At 39.4% G+C, this 22,033-nt stretch overlaps 1 protein-coding gene across 3 annotated transcripts in view; it reads left to right on the plus strand.

The window, feature by feature from the left end:
* The window catches only part of SLC66A2 (solute carrier family 66 member 2), a 97,233-nt gene that overhangs the window by 41,330 nt on the left and 33,870 nt on the right, over window positions 1–22,033 (plus strand). For 2 of the 3 annotated variants that reach the window (XM_032801238.1, XM_032801239.1), the window contains one exon: window positions 14,975–15,191. In XM_032801238.1, coding sequence (XP_032657129.1) covers window positions 14,975–15,191 — 217 coding nt within the window. Of the gene's footprint in view, window positions 1–14,974; window positions 15,192–15,784; window positions 16,254–22,033 lie in introns of those variants that run through there. The other variant, XM_032801240.2, reaches the window with a different exon arrangement.

A 22,033-nucleotide genomic window follows, 5' to 3' on the forward strand; every position in this document is an offset into this window, starting at 1 on the left:
TTTTATCTTTTAAGTCTTTGGCAGGTTCATTAGCTCATCTCATTTCTAAAAACGCAGCTGATAGTTCTAGTCTGTATTATGAGGACTCTAAAAACCTCTTTTGTGTTTAAACACAAATCTTTCATGCTTTTCTTGATTAACATCATGATTTTTTTTTTTTAAAGGCTGTACCATCAGCATTACTGTTGAATGATTTATTTTATTCTTAATTTAAATTTTTTTTAAGGTGCAATCTGCTTTAGATAGTTTTGTGTGTGGGTGTGTTTTCTGTCTTCTGTCATACTACAACAACGTGCTGTTAAATTTGGGATTAGCCAAAGTGAAATCCTAACAATGGGGTTTTTTCAAAAGGATAACTAAAGTGGTCTTAAATGGACATCGAGTCAATTTTAAAAGATGAACTAAAAGTATTTCCAGGAATATACGTTCCCATGCCAGTTGTTGTGATTTTTACAGTCAATTTTTTTATTTTAAAAAGTGTTTTCTCTCCTCGTGCTGTGTGAAAGACCCACGCAAACTGAGAGTTTGTACAAAGCAAGCAGTGATGTTGACTACACACAGTGGGCTGTCAAATGCACAAAGTAAGTGAATTGAAAAGATAGATTTTTTTTTTTCCCCCCTCTACTTTCTTTCTATTTTGTATGAATTGTAGACCTTTTCTTGTAAAAACCATTTAGTGTAAAACATTTTCAGGCCAAGTATGACTTTAATGTATATTTTTAAGTTGGCAAAACAATCATCACTGCATTTTTTAAAATTTTTAATATTAAATTCCAACAACACTGTGCTAGGTGCAAAAGCAGTACCTGTGCCAAAGGGCTTAAAATAAGAAAAGTGATATGAAGAGTGGGTGAGAAAGGGATGCAACGAGAGGCCATTTTTATGCCCATATATACACTTGTAATTTTTTAATTGTAACTAAAGTGCCAGCTGTCCCCATTTACCCCTTATTTGTCCCTTTGCCATCATTAATTAGTTGGTTACTTGTAGGCATCACAGCAGATGGCTATTGGAGAGGTGAAGCAGGAGAGTGTTGGTGGCTCACCAATCAGGGAGGGTATAATACTGTTGCTTGGGAGGCTGCACTGAGGGAAGCTTGGAGACACTGGTGTGTGACGCTGACAGCTGGGCAGATGAGGCTGATATTGTTGGTGGAACAAATGAGGTAGGGCTCCATGCAATCACAGACGAGCCATCACATAGGGATGGGGCAGAGTTGTGAAAAGTCTTGAAGATGAGGACAAGGAACTTGAACCTGATGTGGTGAAAAAGGGGGAACCAGTGGAGAGATTCAAAGCGGTGGGTATTGTGGTCATAGAAAAGGATCCTGGTAGCTGCATTCAGAATGGATTTGGGGAAGTGGCTGATAGAATCATAGACTATTAGGGTTGGAAGGGACCTCAAGAGATCATCTAGTCCAACTCCCTGCTCAAATGGCCCCCTCAAGGATTGAATTTACAACACTGGGTTTAGCAGGCCAGTGCTCAAACCACTGAGCTATCCCTCCCTCCAGGGTGCTGAGGAGGTTCCAGTAAGTCAGTATTGCTGATCCCAAGCATTCAAAAATCACTGAAAGTCGATCCCACTTAAGTCTTGACTTGTGAATATCCCAAGTGCCTTAAATTCCCAAACATTTTTTACTAAGCTGACCCGCCAGTTGCATTTTGTCCTTTTTTGGGGGGCCTCACCATGTCCCCTGCTTGGCTCTCTCAAACACCTTGCTCTTTCTGTCCCAGCTCTACCCCACCTCACACACACCCTGCCCTGCAGCTGGGCCGCCATCGCTACCAGGCTGCTGACTGTCCACTCGCTGGCTCCAGTCATCTCCTCTGTGCTGCTGCCTGCACCTTCTTGCTCTCGCTTCCCTTGGGTGGCATGGAGCTGTGTGGGGAGTGAGATCCAGGTGGCGGCGGCGGCAGCAGCAGCAGCAGCGTGGAGGGAGTGGCTGGAGGGAGCTAGTGAGCAGTCTGTCCCCGCCCAGCATGTGCCTCAGAGGTGCCTCCTCTCTGCTGGTGCTGCTGCTTGGATCCCATTTCCCATACTGCTGCTCATGGGAAGTGAGAGCACAGGGGAGAGCACCTCTAGGGCATATGCAACCCGCCTAGACCCTGACCCACTGTTTGGGAAGCTCTGCCTTAGGAAACTTTTGAAAGTGGAATTTAGACTCTTAAGTCACTTAGGGTAAAAATATCAATAAGCACCTATGCGTTAGAAGTACTGTGGAGGAAGAAGCGGTTTTAGAACAGCCAGATGTGGAGGCCGGCTGAGAGGAAGATGTCTGGGACAGCCTTCTTGGTCAAGTCACTTAGCCTCTCTGAGCCTCAGCTGTTTATCTGTAAAATGAGGTTAACAACACTGCCCTACTGCACAAGAGTGTTGTGAGGATAAATAAATTGAAGGTTGGGAGGCACTCAGATACTGCAGTGATAGGGGCACATAAAATAGAGGTGAACATGACTCCCAGATTATAGGCCTGAGAGACTGGGAGGATGATGGTGGCATTAGCAGTTGGAGAGAATTTGTGGGAGAGGAGGGAGTTTCAGAGGAAAGATGAGTACAGTTCAGAGCTATAAAAAGCTTTGGTGCTAAAACTCTAATTTCTCTTTCTTGTTCAAGGAGTGAGTTTAATCACTTCCTCCTTCGTTCAGGATCATTTATAAGGACACTTGGGATCACACTAAGTACCATGGGCTTTTATCTCTCTCTCTCTCTCTCTTTTTTTTTTTTTTTTTTTACAGTAAGCAGAATTAATGAGAAATAGAGAGAATGAGCGTTAAAGTTTAAAAGACAGCTACTTAGCTGTTTCTGCGGCTGATGAGCACTATTAAGGCCATCACAGACGACTTGGCAACAATTAAACTTGGACTTCTCCAACCCTCTCAAGCCAAGCTCTCTGTCACAACTCCACTGTATCTGGTATATTACCTAGTGACCTGTCACTAGAGCAATCGGAGCAGGATTGTTAACTGCATTTCATGCCTTGGGTTGAGTTGGGGTGGGGGGAGGTTTTCCATTTCAAGGAAGATTTTGAGTTATTTCTCTCTGAATTTTACAGTGCTTTTAAAAAACAAACACCATTTCCAATTCCTAAGTCGCTGCATGAACCGAACTCTCCTAATTGAGGGCCTTCTCCTAGATCCTACGGTGATGGGAGCTGTGCAAAACCCTTAGGTAAGGCTGAGGTGTCACTGGTAAATCTTGCTGCATCCCTGCTGCTCCACCAGTGATGCTAGCCTTGACGGCCTGCATGTCTGCTCCTCCGACAAGCCTCTTTGTGGTTCCTTCCATTTTAGCCGTCACACATGGAACGGCTTCCCTAAATTGACCTGTAAGACTGCTACTCTCTCCTCCTTCAAATCCCTTCTCAAGATCCGGGGTGCTTGAATGGGGAGGGGCACAGGGCCCTGGCTCCTTCACTTTTAAAAGTGGGTGGGCTATACCTTCCCTTTTTTTTTTTTTTTTTTTTTTAACAGCCATAAGGGTGAGCCACTGGGGTGGGAGAGGGTGGAGAGGAGTGAACAGGTCTGGGGGCCTCCAGGGGAAGGGGAGGTGTGGGGGGCATGGCCATGGTTTGGGTACCAGTGGCCCCCTCACTGTTAGGGACCTTCTGCCACTCTTGCTCAAGATGCTCTTCTATAATAATGCCTGCAAGAAATTGGCCAGCATACAGAGGATAGACTGAGAAGGGTTGGGGCAGGCAGCTCAGCACCTTGGCTTATAGGGCACGAACCATGTCTGTATCTATTTATACAGTTTCTGCACCATAGGTGCTGGAACTAGGGGTGCTACTGCACCCCTGGCTTGAAGTGGTTTCCACCATATATGGGTTTTACAGTTTGGTTCAATGGCTCTCTGCACCCCGTCTACACAAATTGTTCCAGCACCCTTACACTGCACAACAGGGCCTGGACTGGGGTCTGTGGGTGCTACTGTGATGTAAATATTTAATATTAAGTCATGAGCTGTTGACAAGTCAATGTGCTACAAATAAGCAGGGATGTAAGAGGTGTACAAAATTGAATGTTCTAGAGAAGTAAGGAAGGGTAGGAGCACACATCTCATAATGCAAGAACAATGGGGTGCTCAGTGAAAACGAAAGGTTTCATTTGAAAATTTGATGATCATTTAAAAAATGATCCAAAAACTAGTGTGTGTCTTTGGGATTTACACAACCCATAATTGGCCTGTGGAACTTGTTGCCATGTGATATCATTGAGGCCTAGAATTTCATAGGTTTCAAAACCAGAGTAGATACTCTCTAGTTGCATTCAGTGTGTGTGTGTGTGTGTGTGTGTGTTTTATAAACTTATACAATCTCATAAGCTAATTGCTGACTGCTTAGGACAAAATATCCTCTATGGACAGGCCATTACACAACTGCCCAGTCGATGGAATGGGGGTGGGGGAGGGAAAGGTGTGGGCTTTTTGTTTGGTTGTTTGCAGCTTCCCGTGAAGCAGTTGCTTGCTGACAAAGGCAGAGTTCTGAGCTTTCTGAAACATTAGTCTCCTATGATATATGTGATTCCTGTGTGCCTTCCAGCCTCCACGTTGTTAATTGGTTTGTATGTCTCTGCACCTGCCACACATCCACAGAGTATGCGATGCCTCTGACCTTTATACAGTCCTTCCTGGGAGTGTGCTCCTTGAGGACCTGGCCCCAGTCTTCCACTTTTACAAGGATGAGACCCCCCCAGCTCCACTACCCCGAGGTCATTATCTTCAGCACCTCCTGTTTCTCACCATCACTTCTTCAGCTGGGTCCAAAAGAACAGGAACCTCCTGTTGCAGATGTGCCTGTGTTGCCGCTAAACCTTTTCAAAGCAAGCCAGCATTTATCAGTCAATTGGGTTACAGTATGTAGGGTCCTTAGGTTAGAGTGGACAAGCAAAGCTTACATGCATGTCCATACTGGCAGCATTACCTGCTTCTCACCCCAAGCTGCCCAGGGTTCCATCCCCCCTTGCACTGGGGCAGTAGTTTACTTAGTCCAGTCTCCTCACACCGCCAGTCTTTGTTTCAAGTTGTGGTTATGCTGTTTCATATGTTCTGCCTCCCTGGGCAGAACATGTGAAAATTAAAGTTTTTTTGTTGATCCTCCACTTTCTCTCCAAGAGGACTCCATTCATACGTTGACAGTTCTCTTGATAATTTGTCCATACCAGTTAATGTGCCTACTGTCTGTGTGACTTCTACAGGGTCCTCGGTCCTAGCAGAGAAATGACCTCTTTCAATCCCAGTAGGTAACCCTTCAAAAGTGAGTGGGGAAATTGAATCAGACTTCTCATAAAAAAATCCCCATAAGAATTACAGAAATTCCCCATATTCTGCATAGCGCCTCTCCAGCATAGATCTGAAGAGGGACTCTCATTGCAAGAAAATGAAATTTTTAGTCCTTTTTTGCTACCAAAAAAAAAAAAAGGGAAATGAAGGTAAAAGCAGAAAGCTACACAAGCTGTCCTCCAAGGAAATATGGCTTCAAATGAGTTGTGTGAAATAAACTAACTTTATTTCTGGTAAGAAATCTATGAAACCTGTCATTTCAGACAGCTGGTTGCCAGTTCTCTGACTTGAAAATCAAAGCCACTTTTGACAGTTACAGTTCCTGCGCTTGTGTGGGGTTTATAGCACATAGATTGAAGCAATAGGAAGGCTTTTTGAAGCAGACAGTGCGATGGATAAAGTTTATCATAAGAATTTTAAAGCATAAATAGCTGATACATAAAGGACACTGTATCGCTACTCTTATCCCAGGGGCTGCATGTACTATAGGACTATGGTACAACTTGGGTGTATTGGAGAACGCAGTCCCAAAGGCAAGAAGTTTAGTTTAGCATTGGTCTCTGCACTCAGAGGACCTGGATGAACAGAGTACTGTTTACAGTGCAGGATTAAGACATGAGCTAACTAAGCTACAGTTTAGGGCCTCGCAATATGAGGGGCTTCTAAAAAAGAAAAAACTGACTCCAATTTTATTAAAATTGGTTGATGAAGGAGATATAGGAAAAAGAAGATTCTCTGTAAATATAGATATTTTTGTTCAAATCTGACAAATATACACATCTGGCTACACAAATACCCTTATCCTACCCTTACCCTTCACTAATTGTTCATTAGTGACCAATGGGAGGCCAGGGCTGAGGAAAAAAAGGATAATTGCACTTGTAAAATTAGTATTTCTACGAGTAAGTCTGCTATCAGTTTCCTAAGGCAGCGTTTTGTTTGCCAGCTGTTACGGGTAAAATTCTGATTGTACCTTCATTATTTATTTAAATAAATAAATAATCTCCTTGCTGATAAAATCAGGGGAAATGTGAGCTCAGTGGCGGCAGTGTCATGAAGCAATTCTGCCAAGCTCATACTCTTATGTTAGTGTGTTCGTTCTTTCTTTTGATCTGTAGACACACACAATTGTGTATTTTAGTGCACACTCTGCTTTCTGCTTCATGAGTTATCCGTGCTTCACATGACTGAGTTTGCAGGTGATCGTCTTATGGACTTGGGTTGAGTGGATCTTGAGGAGGATAAATTTGTGTTGGCTTTCCTCTGTCAGTTTCAGGAACCTTCACAGTAAATATCAGCAAGAATAACAGCAAAAATTAAACCGGAATAAACATTTGTAAATATATTTTATATATAGTCTGGATTAATTTTGCTAGGAAAATGCAAAGTTTTTATCAAACATTTTTCCTCTTTTCATATGAAAAGAAGGATAATTATTCTTATTCATGGTGTAAAAAAAATTATATATCCTCTCTTGTTTTCCTGTGAGAACATGGACAAAATAGCACTAACTTTCACAGAAATATTCTGGTAAAATAACAGTTTTTTGGTGTGTATGTATATATAAAATAACTTTTTTATTAATATATGTAAGGGCTGTCAATGTTAATCACGATTAATCTTGCATTTAAAAAATTAATCGTGATTAATCGTGCTGTTAAACAATAATTACCATTTATTTAAATGTTTGGATTTTTCTACATTTTCAAATATATTGATTTCAATTACAGCACAAAATACAAAGTGTACAGTGCTCACTTTAGACAATAACAGAAAATGTGGAAATGGCGGAGGTGCTTAATTGACTTCTTTGTTTCAGTTTTCACTGAGAAGGTTGGTGGAGATTGTACATATAACATAGTGAATTTCAGTGAAAATGTGTATGATCAGAGTCTAAAATAGGGAAAGAACAAGTCAAAAATTACTTAGACAAGTTAGATGTGTTCAAATCACTGGGGCCTGATGAAATGCATCCTAGAATACTCAAGGAGCGGACTGAGGAGATATCTGAGCCATTAGCAATTATCTTTGAAAAGTCATGAAGATGGGAACATTCCGAAGACTGGAAAAGGCCAAATAGTGTGCCCATCTATAAAAGGGAATAAGAACAACCTGTGGAATTTACAGACCAGGCAGCTTAACTTCTGTTGCCCGGAAAGATATAGAGCAAATATTAAGGAATCAATTGCAACACCTAGAGATAATAGGTGATAAATAACTAGGGTGACCAGATGTCCCATTTTAAAGGAGCAGTCCTTGTTTTTGTTACTTTTTCTTATATAGGCGCCTATTATCCTCACCCTGTCCCATTTTTCACAGTTGCTATCTGGTCACCCTGTAAATAACAGTTAGCATGGATTGGCAAGAACAAAGCATGTCACCCAACCTGATAGTTTCTTGACAGATAACAAGCCTTGGGGCTAGGAAGGAAGTGAAGATGTGATAATATCTTGACTTTAGTAAGGCTTTTGATACCGTCTCTCATGACGTTCTCATAAACAAACTTAGGGAAATACGACCTAGATGGAGCTACTATAAGGTGGTGCATAACTCGTTGGAGAATCATCCCATACTGTTTGGAAAATCGTTCCCAGAGAGTAGTTATTAGTGGTTCACAGTCACGCTGGAAAGGCATAACGAGTGGGATCGGCAGGTAGCGGTTCTGGGTCGGTTCTGTTCAATATCTTCATCATGATGTAGATAATGGCATAGAGAGTACACTTATAAAGTTGTGGATGATACCAAGCTGAGGGACAGGGGATTGCAAGTGCTTGTGGAGGATAGGATTAAAATTCAATGATCTGGACAACTGAGAGAAATGTCTGAAGTAAATAGGATGAAATTCAATAAGGACAAATGCAAAGTGTTCACTTCCTAAGTGAAGTATCAGTTGCACCATACAAAATGAGAATGACTGCCTGGGAAGGAGTACTGTGGAAAGAAGATCTTGGATCTTGTGGATCACAAGCTAAATATGAGTCAACCGTGTAACGCTGTTGCAAAAAAAAGCAACATCATTCTGGGATGTATTAGCAGGAATATTGTAAGCAAACGAGAAGTAATTCTCTGCCTCTACTCTGCACTGATTAGACCTCAACTGGGTATTGTCCCTTTCTGAGCGCCACATTCAGGAACGATGTGACAATTGGAGAAAGTCCAGAAAGAGCAACAGAAATGATTTAAGGTCAGAAAACATGACCTATGAGGGAAGATTGAAAAAATTGGGTTTTCGTTGGAGAAGACAAGACTGAGGGGGGACATAAAAGTTTTCAAGTACAAGGAGAGGGAGAAAAATTGTTGTTCTTAACCTCTGAGGATAGGACAAGAAGAAATGGCTTAAAGTGCAGCAAAGATGGTTTGCTGGACATAGAAAAAAACTTCTAACTGTCAGAGTGTTCAGCACGGTGAATAAATTGCCTAGGAGGGTTGGAATCTCCGTCATTGGGGATTTTTAAGAGCAGGTTGGACAAACACTTGTTAGGGATTGGTCTAGATAATACTTAGTCCTGCATGAGTGCAGGGGACTGGACTAGATGACCTCTCGAGTCCCTCCAGTTTTATGACTCATTTGATTTTTTTTATTGCAAATATTTGCACTGTAAAAAACAAAAGAAATAGTATTTTTCAATTCACCTAATGCAAGTACTGTAGTGCAATCTCTTTATCGTGAAAATTGAACTTACAAATGTAGAATTATGTACAAAAAACCCCTGCATTCAAAGATAAAACAATGTAAAACTTTAGAGCCTACAAGTCCCATCAGTCCTACTTCTTGTTCAGCCAATCGGTCAGACAAGCAAGTTTGTTTACGTTTGCAGATGATAATGCTGCCCACTTCTTGTTTACAATGTCACCTGAAAGTGAAAACAGGCATTTGTGTTGCACTGTTGTAGCCGGAGTTGCAAGATATTTACATGCCAGATGTGCTGAAGATTCATGTGTCCCTTGGTGCTTCAGCCGCCATTCTAGAGGACAGGCATCCATGCTGATGACGGGTTCTGCTTGATTGATTTCTTTTTAATCGTGATTAATTTTTTGAGTTAATCACATGAGTTAACTGCAATTGATCTATTTAAAATATTTTTGTTGTATAGATATAACTATTAATATTTATAATAAAATTATTTTTTACTTGCTGCTACTAATTTTAGTACCAATATTAGGTAATTCAGCATAACCTTCTATAAAAACAAAACAAATCAATTTATTGGACAAATACAACCCACATACAATTTTCTGATAGTTTGCTTATTACCTGGGTGTAATTCATATCAATATAACTAATAGTTGAGCTTTAAGCCTGTGGGTTATCCGCATCCTATATCCTCTATTGCCATATTATATCTAAGAGTCTCATTGCATATTCAGACAAGGAATTTCACAGTTTAGATGACCCAACAGAGAAGAAAAATTTCCAGAGAACTTTTCTAGTAAATTGTATTATGTACTGTAATTTTTTTATTTTGTATTTTTATATTGTATCGTTTACTTCTACTTTACTTACAAACACAATTAGTTCAAAGAATTTGTCTAAAATTTATTTGTCATGATGTCATCATTACAGAATATTAAAAAATGAATATTCTATTTTTACATCTTTACCTTTGTATATATGCAAATATAAAACTTTCGTCTTTATATATTCATTGTCCTTTCTATGAAAATAATAAATTCATGTTTTATGGTATGGGAACCTCTTATGTAGTTTAGAGCGTCAGAATGTCATAATCCGGCCCTGACTGTTTTATATCAATGCAAGAGTAAAATTACCCAGGCTTCAAGTGGGCCAACTCCTAATTATCCTTTTTGCACTATGTTCCCACCTTCCCAAAGTTAAAAACCAGTTCAACACCCTTCTCTCTTTTTGTCAGCCTGTCTCTGACCAACTACTAAAATCCTGTGAAAGGGTTAGTTGACGTGGAGCTAGCCAGCCAGAAAAGTTGCTGCAGCAGTAGCTGCCTTCTGACTTACTGTTCCTCCTCCTCTTCCCTAAGCTTTTTGTTATCATCTTGAGCCTTCTGGAAAGACTCAATAATGGCATAGCCTCGAGGCATATGCCCCGTTTTGAAATGGGGCAAAGGAGTAACAAGTGCACTTTAGCCTCACAACTACATGAAGTCAAATTTCCAGTGGCTTTTGATTTTTGCTTTCTTTTTACACTGTTTGTCTTCCTTTTCACAGCTTCTCAGAAGGAATTAATGTAATAACTAATTGTTGGAAAACTTTTTATGACCAAAATGTGACTTGGATTTTTTTGTTTTGTGTTTTTTTTAAGAGCTCTGTAAGAAGAAGTTTGATGCAAAGATCCTAGTGGAAGCAGATGTTGTGTAGTTTTCTGGAGTCACTTTGACACTTCACATTTAATCTTAACCTTGAATTTTCCAGTTTCATGTTGGCTCTGATAATACTAAATCTGGTTATTCCATCCCTACTTTGAGTGTTACAGATGACACACATTTGATGTGAATCCCAGAGTAGGCATGGCAACCTGCTCTCCTCTATCTCCATCCACAAAATACTCTCATCATTGCATAAAGGACTTATGCAGCAAACTCCCTGTAGTATTTATTAATAGGCTTTTCCAACATAAATATCTCTTCCATCAATGGATTAACATGTTAGAAATGTAACCAGTTTATTGGATTAAGTAGCATTGGGAGCTAGTAATACGTTAGAACCTTTCGTTTTTACATTGTCAGTTCAAATCCAGCGCAGGTCTGTAGTGACAGAAAGTTACCATCTGATTGTTCAGTGGCCTACATCAAATGAGTTTGGTCACAGGTCCACATGATGCAAACCATCTTTAGCTCCTATGTCAAGGCTGCCAGCAAAGACTTACTGGGCAGAGGTGATCTGTCCAGGTTACGGTTGAGGCGCATTGGTATTGCAGTGCGGGTAGTTCATATTGTACCTTCTTGTGGACAAAGAAGACTTCAGTCTCTGTGGCTGTCAAGCCTGCATATTTCACAAGCAGTACAGTCTTATTTCAAAGAATGTAATAAATACCTGGTTTAAAATGGAGTGTTAAGACAACTGTAGAAAGTATTGCATTAGTGTGTTTCACTGGTGCCTGGCAAATAAGGGGCAAAAGCCTGCTTTTTGTTTTGTTTTGTTGTTTTTCTTTTGTGTGTTCTAAATCTTCAATATTCATGATTTTATTTATTGTGGAAGATTATGGCAAATAGAGAACAGTGAAATGATGACGTTAGAGACTGAAAGATAAGCAATTAGAGGAAAAGATTTTTAGTTACTGTTCAAAATTGAGGTTTTGGTTTAATTATCATCTTGTCTCTTCAGTTAAGTCACGTGAGCTCCCATTCATGGTTGTTCTAATTTAAAAAAAGCAGAAAAACCCATCCCTTAAAGTCTTTTGAGGCTCTCTTCATAGATAATCAAAGAAGGGGTTTAAAAAGAAAGCAACTTACTTTAAAATAAAATTAAAACCCCCCAAACCCTTTTAGGTCACTTTAAAGTCAATTAGTCTTTGAGTGAGTGAGGTAATATATTTTATATGATCAGCTTCTGCTGCTGGAAGGGACAAGCTTCGAGCCTCACAGAGCTCTTCCTCCAATCTGGAGAAGGTATCTAGAATGCTCAAGCTAAATACAAGGTGGGATAGATTCTAAGGATGTGGTAGGAGACCAGTTGAAGTCCTCATCCTCTCATACAGTGTATCATGTCAGTTAGCTCAACAGTATTCTATTATTTTGCTATGAAAGGTATGACTGCTACTACATGATGTCATCTAACGTCGTTGGCGCCTCCTGGAGAAGGGTGACACTCAGAAGGACTACTGCACAACTTTATTTCCAGCCTTAAATTGATTTGTTTATGACCTTTCTTGAGCATCTGAAACCAATTACTAGGGCAGATAGCTTTGGCTAAAACAAGCTGCCTTGCGAAACATCTGAAACCTATTTATAAGACAAAACACTAGTTTAACAATCCAAGTAAGGGCTGGCAAAACTAGCATCCATATGAAAAACAGGAAGCAAACATGACATCATCATCTTAACATTTTTTTTAAAAGTCCAATCAGTTTCTACTTTTTTTTGGAAAAAGCACCGCCATTGTAAGGGTGATGCAGAAGTTGATATCTTTTCAAATGCAGAAGTCTCTTTTGGTACAATATATGTCTGTAAAATAGAGCAATTACTGATTTGGATTGTTTTGAACAGAATTCAGATTTTTTTTTTTCCCCCCGCTGTAAAGCAGTTATTGAGGATATAATTGTTCTTGTCTTCTCTCTCTCCCACCCTCTGTTCAGTAAAACATTATCGGGCTAGTTGTAGCTGAAATGAGAAATTACTCAGAACCTACAGTTGTGAAATTTAGGCTCTGTATAGCCTAATGATGGTTTGAGAATTTGAGCTTTTATGAATTGAGTGAGTGGAGGTGTTAGAGCAGTGCATGCATTCTGATAGGTTTGTAAGTTGTTTTTTAATTTTTATGTTAGTTACATGCTTTTAGCTATTTAGTTTATAATATAAAAGTTAGGCATTCAGGTTCACTGTGGGAGTAGGAGGAAAGTGGGAATAGAGAGGGGGGAAACCCCTTACACACACACACCCCCCCCACAGTGTATGGAGGTGAGGCCTGGCAAAAGAGGGTGAGCAGTAGTCATAGAGAAGCCCAAGGAAGCTGCACCAAAAAAGGGCAGTACAACCAATAAGGAAAGAAATTGATGTGGAGTCCAAGATTCAGAGCAGTGTGACTAGATGATGAATTTCAAGAGCTGTCAAGGATCCTTTTGGTCTGGTAGTGCATGGGAAAGATAGTGTTCTGAGCTACAGCTGCTGCTTTCTGATAGAGTTCAGGTATTTACGAGGACACCTGTTGAATATTACACATTGAGTTGGAGGGGTATTTATTGGAAAGTAAATGGAAACTTTCCGGGTACCAGTTGGATGTTCTGTCCTACAGGCTTTAGCAGAGAGAGAATCTGAATTAAAATAAAATTTCTATAATTTCTAAGGGCTGAACTTCAGTGAATTGCCAGCATTGTAAGGGATCTGAAGTTTGCATTACAGTAGTTCAAATTCATAACTTAAAAAAAAAAACAACCTAGTGAGAGGACGTTGTTGGGTTGAGTTTAAAGGCCATTTGTAGTGCCCCTTTTCAAGGATTTGGGTCACTTTTGCTTTGAGAATGTCTGTGCAATAGGCTGTTAAATTCAGTTCTTAGCCATAGCACTCTATTGCATTTTCTAACCAAACATGATTATGCTACGGCTGGGGCTGGAATCCAACCTGCTTTCCTGTTTCATTTTGTTTTGGCTGGATGAAGTTAACTTGCTGGATGCAGAGGCTGATGTGTTTAACCTGAATTTACAGAATGTGGTTTTAAAGAGCATCCAGATCACCTGAGTGTGTTGCAGGGTCAGACAAGGTGTTGGTTGGCCTTGTTAGTAGAGGGGCTTTTTTGGTTCAAATTCTTTCACTGGGGGAGAAAGTGAACAAAGGCCACAACTGGTTTGTTGCTTCCTGGAGTGTTTTGGCTGCTTCATGTACTACAGCCATTATATGGTCCACTCTTTCTTGATGAGTAAGGGGATCAAGTGTATTTTAACCCTCTCTCTCTCTCTCTCTCTCTCTCGCTTGCGCTCTTTTTTTTTTTTTTTTTATAGTAATATAGTGGAAGAAGCTATAATAGCAGTGACAAGTGATTTATTAGTTTAGAGCTTTCATTTTGAGTGGTTCCATTATTACTTATTTTGCAATAAAGCCATTGTCCTTGATTGTATTTATCTGTTGTTTTATACCAGCCTTATCACTGAGGTATCTGAATGCCTTTCAGTACTGCTTTAAGTTATATGAATAACATCTGTCTTGTGCTGTTCATTCTTTCCCTAATGTGCTCCCCAGGGGCAAAGGTTGTGTTTATAGTATAGTTGCAGTGTGTTTTTGTTTTGGCATTGACTCAAATATATATACCTCTATAGCTCTAGCTCTATATCTATATATATCTCCACTGAGTTGTGTTTTTATTAGCAAAGGCTCCGTGGTCCAAGGAATGCATCTTACACTTGGAATGAAAAGTTAGTGAGGTTTGTGGTGGTTCCTGTGGGAGTTCATTCTGCAGGCTTGGGCTGGCCCCCGAGAAAGCTGTCTCCTGCCCAGATCAGCTTTTTACTTTTGCTGTAGATAATTCCATTGTGCCAAGGAGCAGAGTTCTCTACCACAGTCTCTGACCCAGAGCTTCAGTCAACTTTTTAGATGTCCCAGGAGTGTGAGTGCCTCGAAGTTAAGGACCATGACCTTGAATTGGAGAGCTCTTAGATTGTAAGTGTTTTGGGGCAGAGCCTTTGTATTGTGTGGTGTTGTATAAATCTGTGTTAATGCTCTACAGCTAGTAATTGCCAGATGGGTTTTCTACATTTTAGTTTACTCCCCAAGGGGCAAGGATTTCAGTAAAAGCCAATTTTGGAAGCACGTTGAAAGGTGGGAAATCCTTGTCTCCTCTTTGTCTCCTGAGTAGCCACACCACTGATCATCTTTTCCTTTTTTAACTTTAACCTTAGACTTTGGGTTTTTTTCCTCCTTTTCCTTCCTCTTGCCTTTATTTAATCCCTTACATGAAGGATGATAATGACTCTTATGCTTTCCAGTTGTTAGTTCCACCTGTTAAAGATTCTGAGAGAGATTAATGATGTGAGTTGGGGAAAATTCTTATTTTTTTTTATATTCTATTTCAGATTTTGACTTGAACTATTTTTGGCACTGGAGCAAGTTTACAGACTATGTGCAGTGTGTTCTGACTTTCACGGGGGTGACAGGATACATCACTTACCTCTCTCTCGACTCACTTCTCTTTGTGGAAACACTGGGCTTCCTGGCTGTGTTCACTGAGGCCATGTTAGGTGTTCCGCAGCTTTACCGTAACTATCAGAACAGATCGACCGACGGAATGAGGTAAGCTATTTGTTTAAATTGGTTTGTGTTTGTGTTTGTGTTTGAGGTGGTGATAGGGAGAATCCCTGACTATTTCTGGAAGAATTTTCTGATGTCCTTGAGTTTTTACTGTGTGATAGAGCAGTCATAGGGCTAGATCCTTGGATGATATAAGCTGCCATGGAAGTCAACCATGCTACACTGATTTACGTCCCCTGAGGATTTGATCCACACTTTTAATAAGCTCTGATACACACTATTAATAAGCTCATCAAATGAGCACTGATGGAGGCGGTTTGTAAAATAAACTTTTAAACATTCTGCTATTGTTCACATTGGATCTAGATTAAGGATGGGCTACAGGTCTGACTTCTGTCACCCCATCCTATATGCTGACAAATGGATCTTCCTGAAAACAAGAGAAATCTCCCCTGGTCAGTCACCTTTCACAAAATATGGCCTCACTTGCAGCCCTTGTCTTCCTTCCATTACTTGGCTGTTGTAGAAAGTCATCTAACTGTCACCATTTCAAACTCTTTAAAGTTCTAGGAAAAGACCAATCTTACTTTTTTCTTTTTCTTTTTCTTTTTTTTTTTTTTTTTTTTTAAACACAGCATCTACCACTGTGGCACCAATGACCTAATCCAAAGCCCGCTGAAGTCAGTGAGAGTCTTGCCATTGGCTGCACTGGTCTTTGGATCAGTCTGTAACTGCAGATGATCTAGGACATATTCTGTCTGATCACTGCAGGCTCATTGGCTTGTTTCATCACTGCCTGTTCTGTGGCTTTTGGGGCAATATTTATAGGAAACGAGGATCTAGCACCACTTGTCATGTAAAGATTCAGTAATAAGTGACATAAGACCCCTTTCTGAAACTTAAGACTTACCAATGGACTGATTGAGCCCATTAGTGAGACTTACATTAAAAAAGAAATCAACAATATTTCTAACTTAAAGAATGACTCTCCTAATTATAAGTTATATCTAAACAGTCTCTTGCAAATCACTATATGAAGTATGACACCAATGTCAATATCTTATTTTAACCAAATTTGGGAAGTGTTGTTGGGAGTGTGTGTGTGGGGGGGGGGGGCGCATGAAATTGACATATATCAAAACCACTAAAGATAGGGAAAATAGTTTGAATTTGTGTGTAGTAATTTCTGGCAGTCCAGTTCACACATTTTTGTTAATTAACTATTTTTACTACGTAATGGTATCTTCTCTGACACCCCCGTCCCCCATATTGGCTGTTCATTCTTATACATGACTTCTACTCATGCGAAAATAAATAAAATACTATCAAAATTTACAAACTAGAAACTTAAAATTGTACATTCATCATTGAGTGACTTTTTTTGAACAACTGAGTGAAAGAAAACTTTGATCTCATATCCACCATTTTGAATGTTAGACTTACATTACCATGCACACTGTACATCCCAAGATAATGTTACCTAGTTGCAAAACGAACTGAAAGTGACCACTACATTGTGTTTTTTCACTAATCCATTGAACTAATACAGCAGCAATTTCCATCTGCCAAGCACTATCATTCCTGACCCTTTATCAATACAGCTGTGTTCAAATTACCTCTTTCCTTACAAGATTATCACCAAAAACTTTTGCTTTGGCCAGATACAGAAACCACTTCCTGGGTCTGCTGGTCATATTCCCTTTGCTTGTTTGGCTTGGTTTAGAGATATTTTTGGTACCTGCTGAAAGTGCTTCTCCAGTTTGGGACGTTTTCAAGGAAATGTTTTGATATTTGTTTACTTTGATGCTCAAGCCACCTTAGGATTGATCGTACCCTTGGTATATTTATGCATTTTGTGCATAGTCATTGCCAAGAGAAATTCTGCAGCTGTGGTATCCAAGAGAAGAGGGATTTTTAAGTGCCAGACCTCACTCATGCTCTCATTTGGCTTTTCCCTTCCATGTGTAATAGTGTTGTATTATGATAGCTACAACCAAGTAACCTTATGTTTTTTTTTTCTTAATTACTCTATGGGGATTGGAATTAGCAAAATCAAAGTGCTTTCTATTCAAGCACAATTGTTTCTCTGTGAAACATAGAACTGCAGATACCTTATTTAAAAATGTACAGCTTCTAGCTGGGGAAAGAGGGTTGCATTCACTGAATCAAAAATAGTAATGAAAGGTATTTCACACCACCTTTAAAATAAAAAGGTATTGGTGGTGTTGGGCTGATGTGTCAGCATGTTCTGTGGCTTTTATGTAATTTGTTCCTTTTTTCCTGAAAGGCGTGGCTGACATGTTTTGCATGAGATTTATGGATGGTATCAGTAACTGATAATACAGAATACTTGTTTTTAATAGATCTAATGATATTTCTTGAAATACACAATTAGGAAGTAGCCTCCTAAAATGTTGTGCTATTTGTCTTCAAGGAAGATTCATTCTCCATTAAACATATTTTCTCAGAATATATTGCAATTTATGTAATTATTTTAGAATGTGTATGTAGGCTGCCTTGCAATATGGGATCCTGAACTCAGTTGGTGTCTTTTGGCACTACTGCACTATTACTACTAAATGAGTATGATCTATACATAATACACAGCGTACACCTCTACCCCACTATAACGCTGTCCTGGGGAGCCAAAACATCTTACTGCGGTATAGGTGAAACTGCGTTATATTGAACTTGCTTTGATCCACCGGAGTGCGCAGCTCCGCCCCCATCCGGGAGCACTGCTTTACTGTATTATATTCGAATTCGTGTTATATCAGGTCGCGTTTATATCAGGGTAGAGGTGTATTGTGAAATTATTTATGTTGAGGGAACGGTTCCAAATTTGTGTCCTATGAACTTCCGCACCTCACACACCGCTATGGACATGACAAAGACCCCAGTCCTGTAAACACCTAAGCATTTATGTAGCCATACCCAGGTGAGCAATCCCATCTGACTTCAGTAGGACTACTCACATGAGAAAAGTTATGCCTACGCTTAAGTGTTTACAGGCTTGGGGCCCGATTTTGTATGATTATAGTGGATGCCTGTTAGAATTTTGACTGCTTACCACTTTTTACATGGGATTAGCATATATGCTGTCTGTCAGAGTACAGAAATCTTATTAGATTCATTAATTGCTAAAATATGGCAACAGGTGCATGTCTTTCTAAATTAGGGCCAGGTAGGGAATAGCATCTGATGTGTTAAGCATATTTCTACTTTAACAAATTATTCATTCTCTAAATTAAAACTAACAATATCTGATGAGGGAACATAAGCGAGGAGATAGATGAATTTTTACTTCGACCAAAATGCAGAAGACACTTCCTGAGTCTGCTGGGTCAGGAGTTCCCTTCTCTGATACTGTGTTGCTTCTGAAACAGGAATACAAGAAATGAACACTACATTGGAAGCCCTTTGGGGCAGGGACCATCCTTTTGTTCTGTGTTGGTACAGTGCCACCCCACTATGGGGTCCTGGTCCATGACTCAGGCTCCTAGCAGCTATGGTAGTAATAACAGTAATTGTTCAATGATCACTTGAGGGCATTAACTGCATCCCAGTAAGTGAACTCAGAGGCCAAAGATGAAGAAAGGTGTTAAAGGAAGGTATGGTTGTTAGTGACACATTAATAGAGAGCAGTCTCAAGTTGCTATAGTGTGTGCTCTTAGTAATCTTATCTGTGCATTTCAATTGGCTACTGTCCTCAAGCTCAATGAAAAATGCATACAACATCTGGCATTGAGAGGGCTGGCAGGGTGAGGGATGGTAAAAGGATGATGTAGCCATGTTTGTTGTGGGCAGTAGTCAGATCAGGGGAATTTGTATAAGCACTGTAGAATTACTGAGAACCAGCTGTGCAATCAGATTATATATGTATTATGGCTGATGATATTCCTGAGTCAGAGTGCAGGGACTTGAATGTATATAGATTAAAATCCTGTCACTATGCCTGTCAGATCACTCCAGCAACCAGTCAAAATGTATAGTTATGGGTCAGTGACTGTACAATAATCTTGTGCTCTGATTGGCTGAAAACTTATATAATGCCTGAAAACTTATGTAGATTCAGGTTGAAATATGTTTCAGAGTTCTGAGAATTTAATAAGGGGTTTCCATGGATTCTGAGTTTGGCAAATCAGTCTAAGGTGATGTATAATCAACATGCATACATCTGTATACATTTGGTACAATTTATTTAATTCTATACTAAAGATATTCTGCTCCCCACCATTTGCCACAAACAACTTATAGTAAGAGCTCATCTGACTCCATGCAAGTGGTTCTTTTATTTTGGCATAAATTTTTTGTCCACTCCTTTTTCTTTGTTTGTAGTAATATCAGCTGTGTGCCTACCAGAGGGTTACTGTACTGCAGGCTCGAGGGAGCAGAGACCAAAGAGAGACCTTGGGCATGGGAGGAGGCAAAGAAATTTAAGTCAGGGGAGATGGATGATGAATCATATCCTTTCATTATAGTGAGCCAGGGCAGTGTCTCTTGGCATGATGGCTCAAGGGCAAAAATTTTCCATTATTGATAAATATGGAATAAATATTTAGGACAAATGCTGACATGAAGAGTAGAAAATTCCATGATGGCTCTTAAATGACTCACCAAATTTGTCTTTAAAATTAATACTTTATAGGAACATGAGGCTCTGTTCCAACATTTAGATATTTTTGCAGAATTGAAAATCTAGACAGTATATTTATAATCCCATTAATTATTGCACTAGTCTTGAAAAAGGTACCACAGCTCATAAAAAGGCACAAGTTAATATCTATCAAGGAAATGATTACTTAATTTAATCTCTATTCAGTCTGGGATCCTGTCAAGTCACCTGTTTTTTCCTATTATAAAAGAGTAATTTAATTGTTACTGAGGTGAATTAAATGTGTGATTAATGATTATACTATAATTCATTTATTCTTTTACAACACACTGAAGAAAGCAAAAAAAGTAATCCCAAAACTTTGGAGCCCTGAAATACAGGGTTAGTCATACTATCTGCAGAAGTATAACACCTAAGAGGACAAAAGATTGTTCTTAATGCCCAAGTATAACAGATGAAGAAGTTCTGAATACTTCAGAAATTTGATGTACAAAAGTTTCCATGCAGAATGTCTCTTCCAGCAAGCAGAGATTCTGGCTTTGTTGTTGTTGGGTTTGATGATGTAGTATAGTACTCCGAGCATAGTTTCTTGCCCTTATTTCAGATCAGAAAATCCATATAGGCCCTGTGATAGAATGTCTCTGTATCAGATTATGAACTCTGAGAACAGGGCCGGATTAATTTTTTGTGAGCCTGGCGCCCAACATATTTGTGAGCCCCCCTGGAGAATGAAGGGGCCAGGGGCAAGAGCACAGTGGGCAGGGTGGATTTGATTTAAATCATGATTTAACTCACTAGTCAGGAAGACTTGATTTAATCATTGATTGCTACATAAAAGTGCATTCTTGTTGTTATAAGCTTAATACATGTACTTCACAACTCAGAGATAGACGCAGGTTTCATTTTTAGAAGGTACACACTATACATTATTTTGAAAGCTTTTCAGATGAGTTTTACAGCTATATCAGAAAATGAATGGTGGTTTGGTTATTTCATTTACCAAAGATAATAGAAGCAGATAGTTCACCTCCCAATGACTTCATAAAGATCTCCAGTTCAACAGGTTAATCATTAATATATGGAGGATGTTCTTGCCAGGCTGTATTAGGAGAACATCGCCAGACAGACACTTAAATTGTTTTATTTAACTAAAACAGTGGCCGTCAACCTTTCAGAAGTGGTGTGCCGAGTCTTCGTTCATTCTAATTTAAGGTTTCACGTGCCAGCAATACATTTTAATGTTTTTAAAAGATCTCTTTCTGTAAGTCTATAATATATAACTAAATTATTGTTGTATGTAAAGTAAATACGGTTTTTAAAATGTTTAAGAAGCTTCATTTAAAATTAAATTAAAATGCAGAGCCCCTCGGACCGGTGGGCAGCCCCCTGGACAGTGTGAGGGCCATTGAAAATCAGCTTGCTTGCTGCCTTCGGCACACGTGCCATAGGTTGCCTACTAAAACAACAACTTTAAGTATTCTGAATTTTTTCCTCAACAGCAAACATAATATTTTAACAAAAAAGCAGATGTCCCTCGGTTCTCACATTTATCTACACACTTCTTCTCCTTGTCCAGCTCTATTCCACCCCCATCGATCTATTATTCATTGAACTTTTTGAAACTTTTCACTTTTAGAGAGAAGTAAGGGATTGACTCTGTATACACAAATTTGCAGTGGGACAATAGAGTTGAGGTCTTTTATTTCTCGCCTCTATATATTTATTTATTTAAAACATTTTTGCTATTAATAAGCATGTTACCTCAGGAGACACAAATTCACAGTTTGAGAACTGCAAAATTAAGCATCTCTGATGGTATCTTCTAGACTGAGCACTGAGTCCCATTGGGTAGATAGAAAGATTAACCTAAATAATCTATATTGAAGCCTGTGGAACCCCATAAAATTGGGTCCCTAATCCATGAACTATTAGAACTCATTTACAAAACTTTTCTTAAACATTACATGACTATATTGCCTCATGCTATAGAATTATAATTTTATAATCCCTATTCCATGATGAGATATAATGTATCTTTATTAAAACTATTTTTAGTGCTTCACCATCCTCCTAGTGGAAAACTTTTTCCTAATATCCAACCCAACCCCGCCCCACTGCAACTTGAGACCATTACTCCTTGTTCTGTAATCTGTTACCACTGAAAACAGTCTAGATCCATCCTCTTTGGAACCCCCTTTCAGGTAGTTGAAAGCAGCTATCAAATCCCCCCTCATTCTTCTCTTCTGCAGACTAAACAATCCCAGTTCCC

Source organism: Chelonoidis abingdonii, chromosome 2 (genome assembly GCF_003597395.2).
Source record: "Chelonoidis abingdonii isolate Lonesome George chromosome 2, CheloAbing_2.0, whole genome shotgun sequence".
Classification (NCBI taxonomy): Eukaryota; Metazoa; Chordata; order Testudines; family Testudinidae; genus Chelonoidis; species Chelonoidis abingdonii.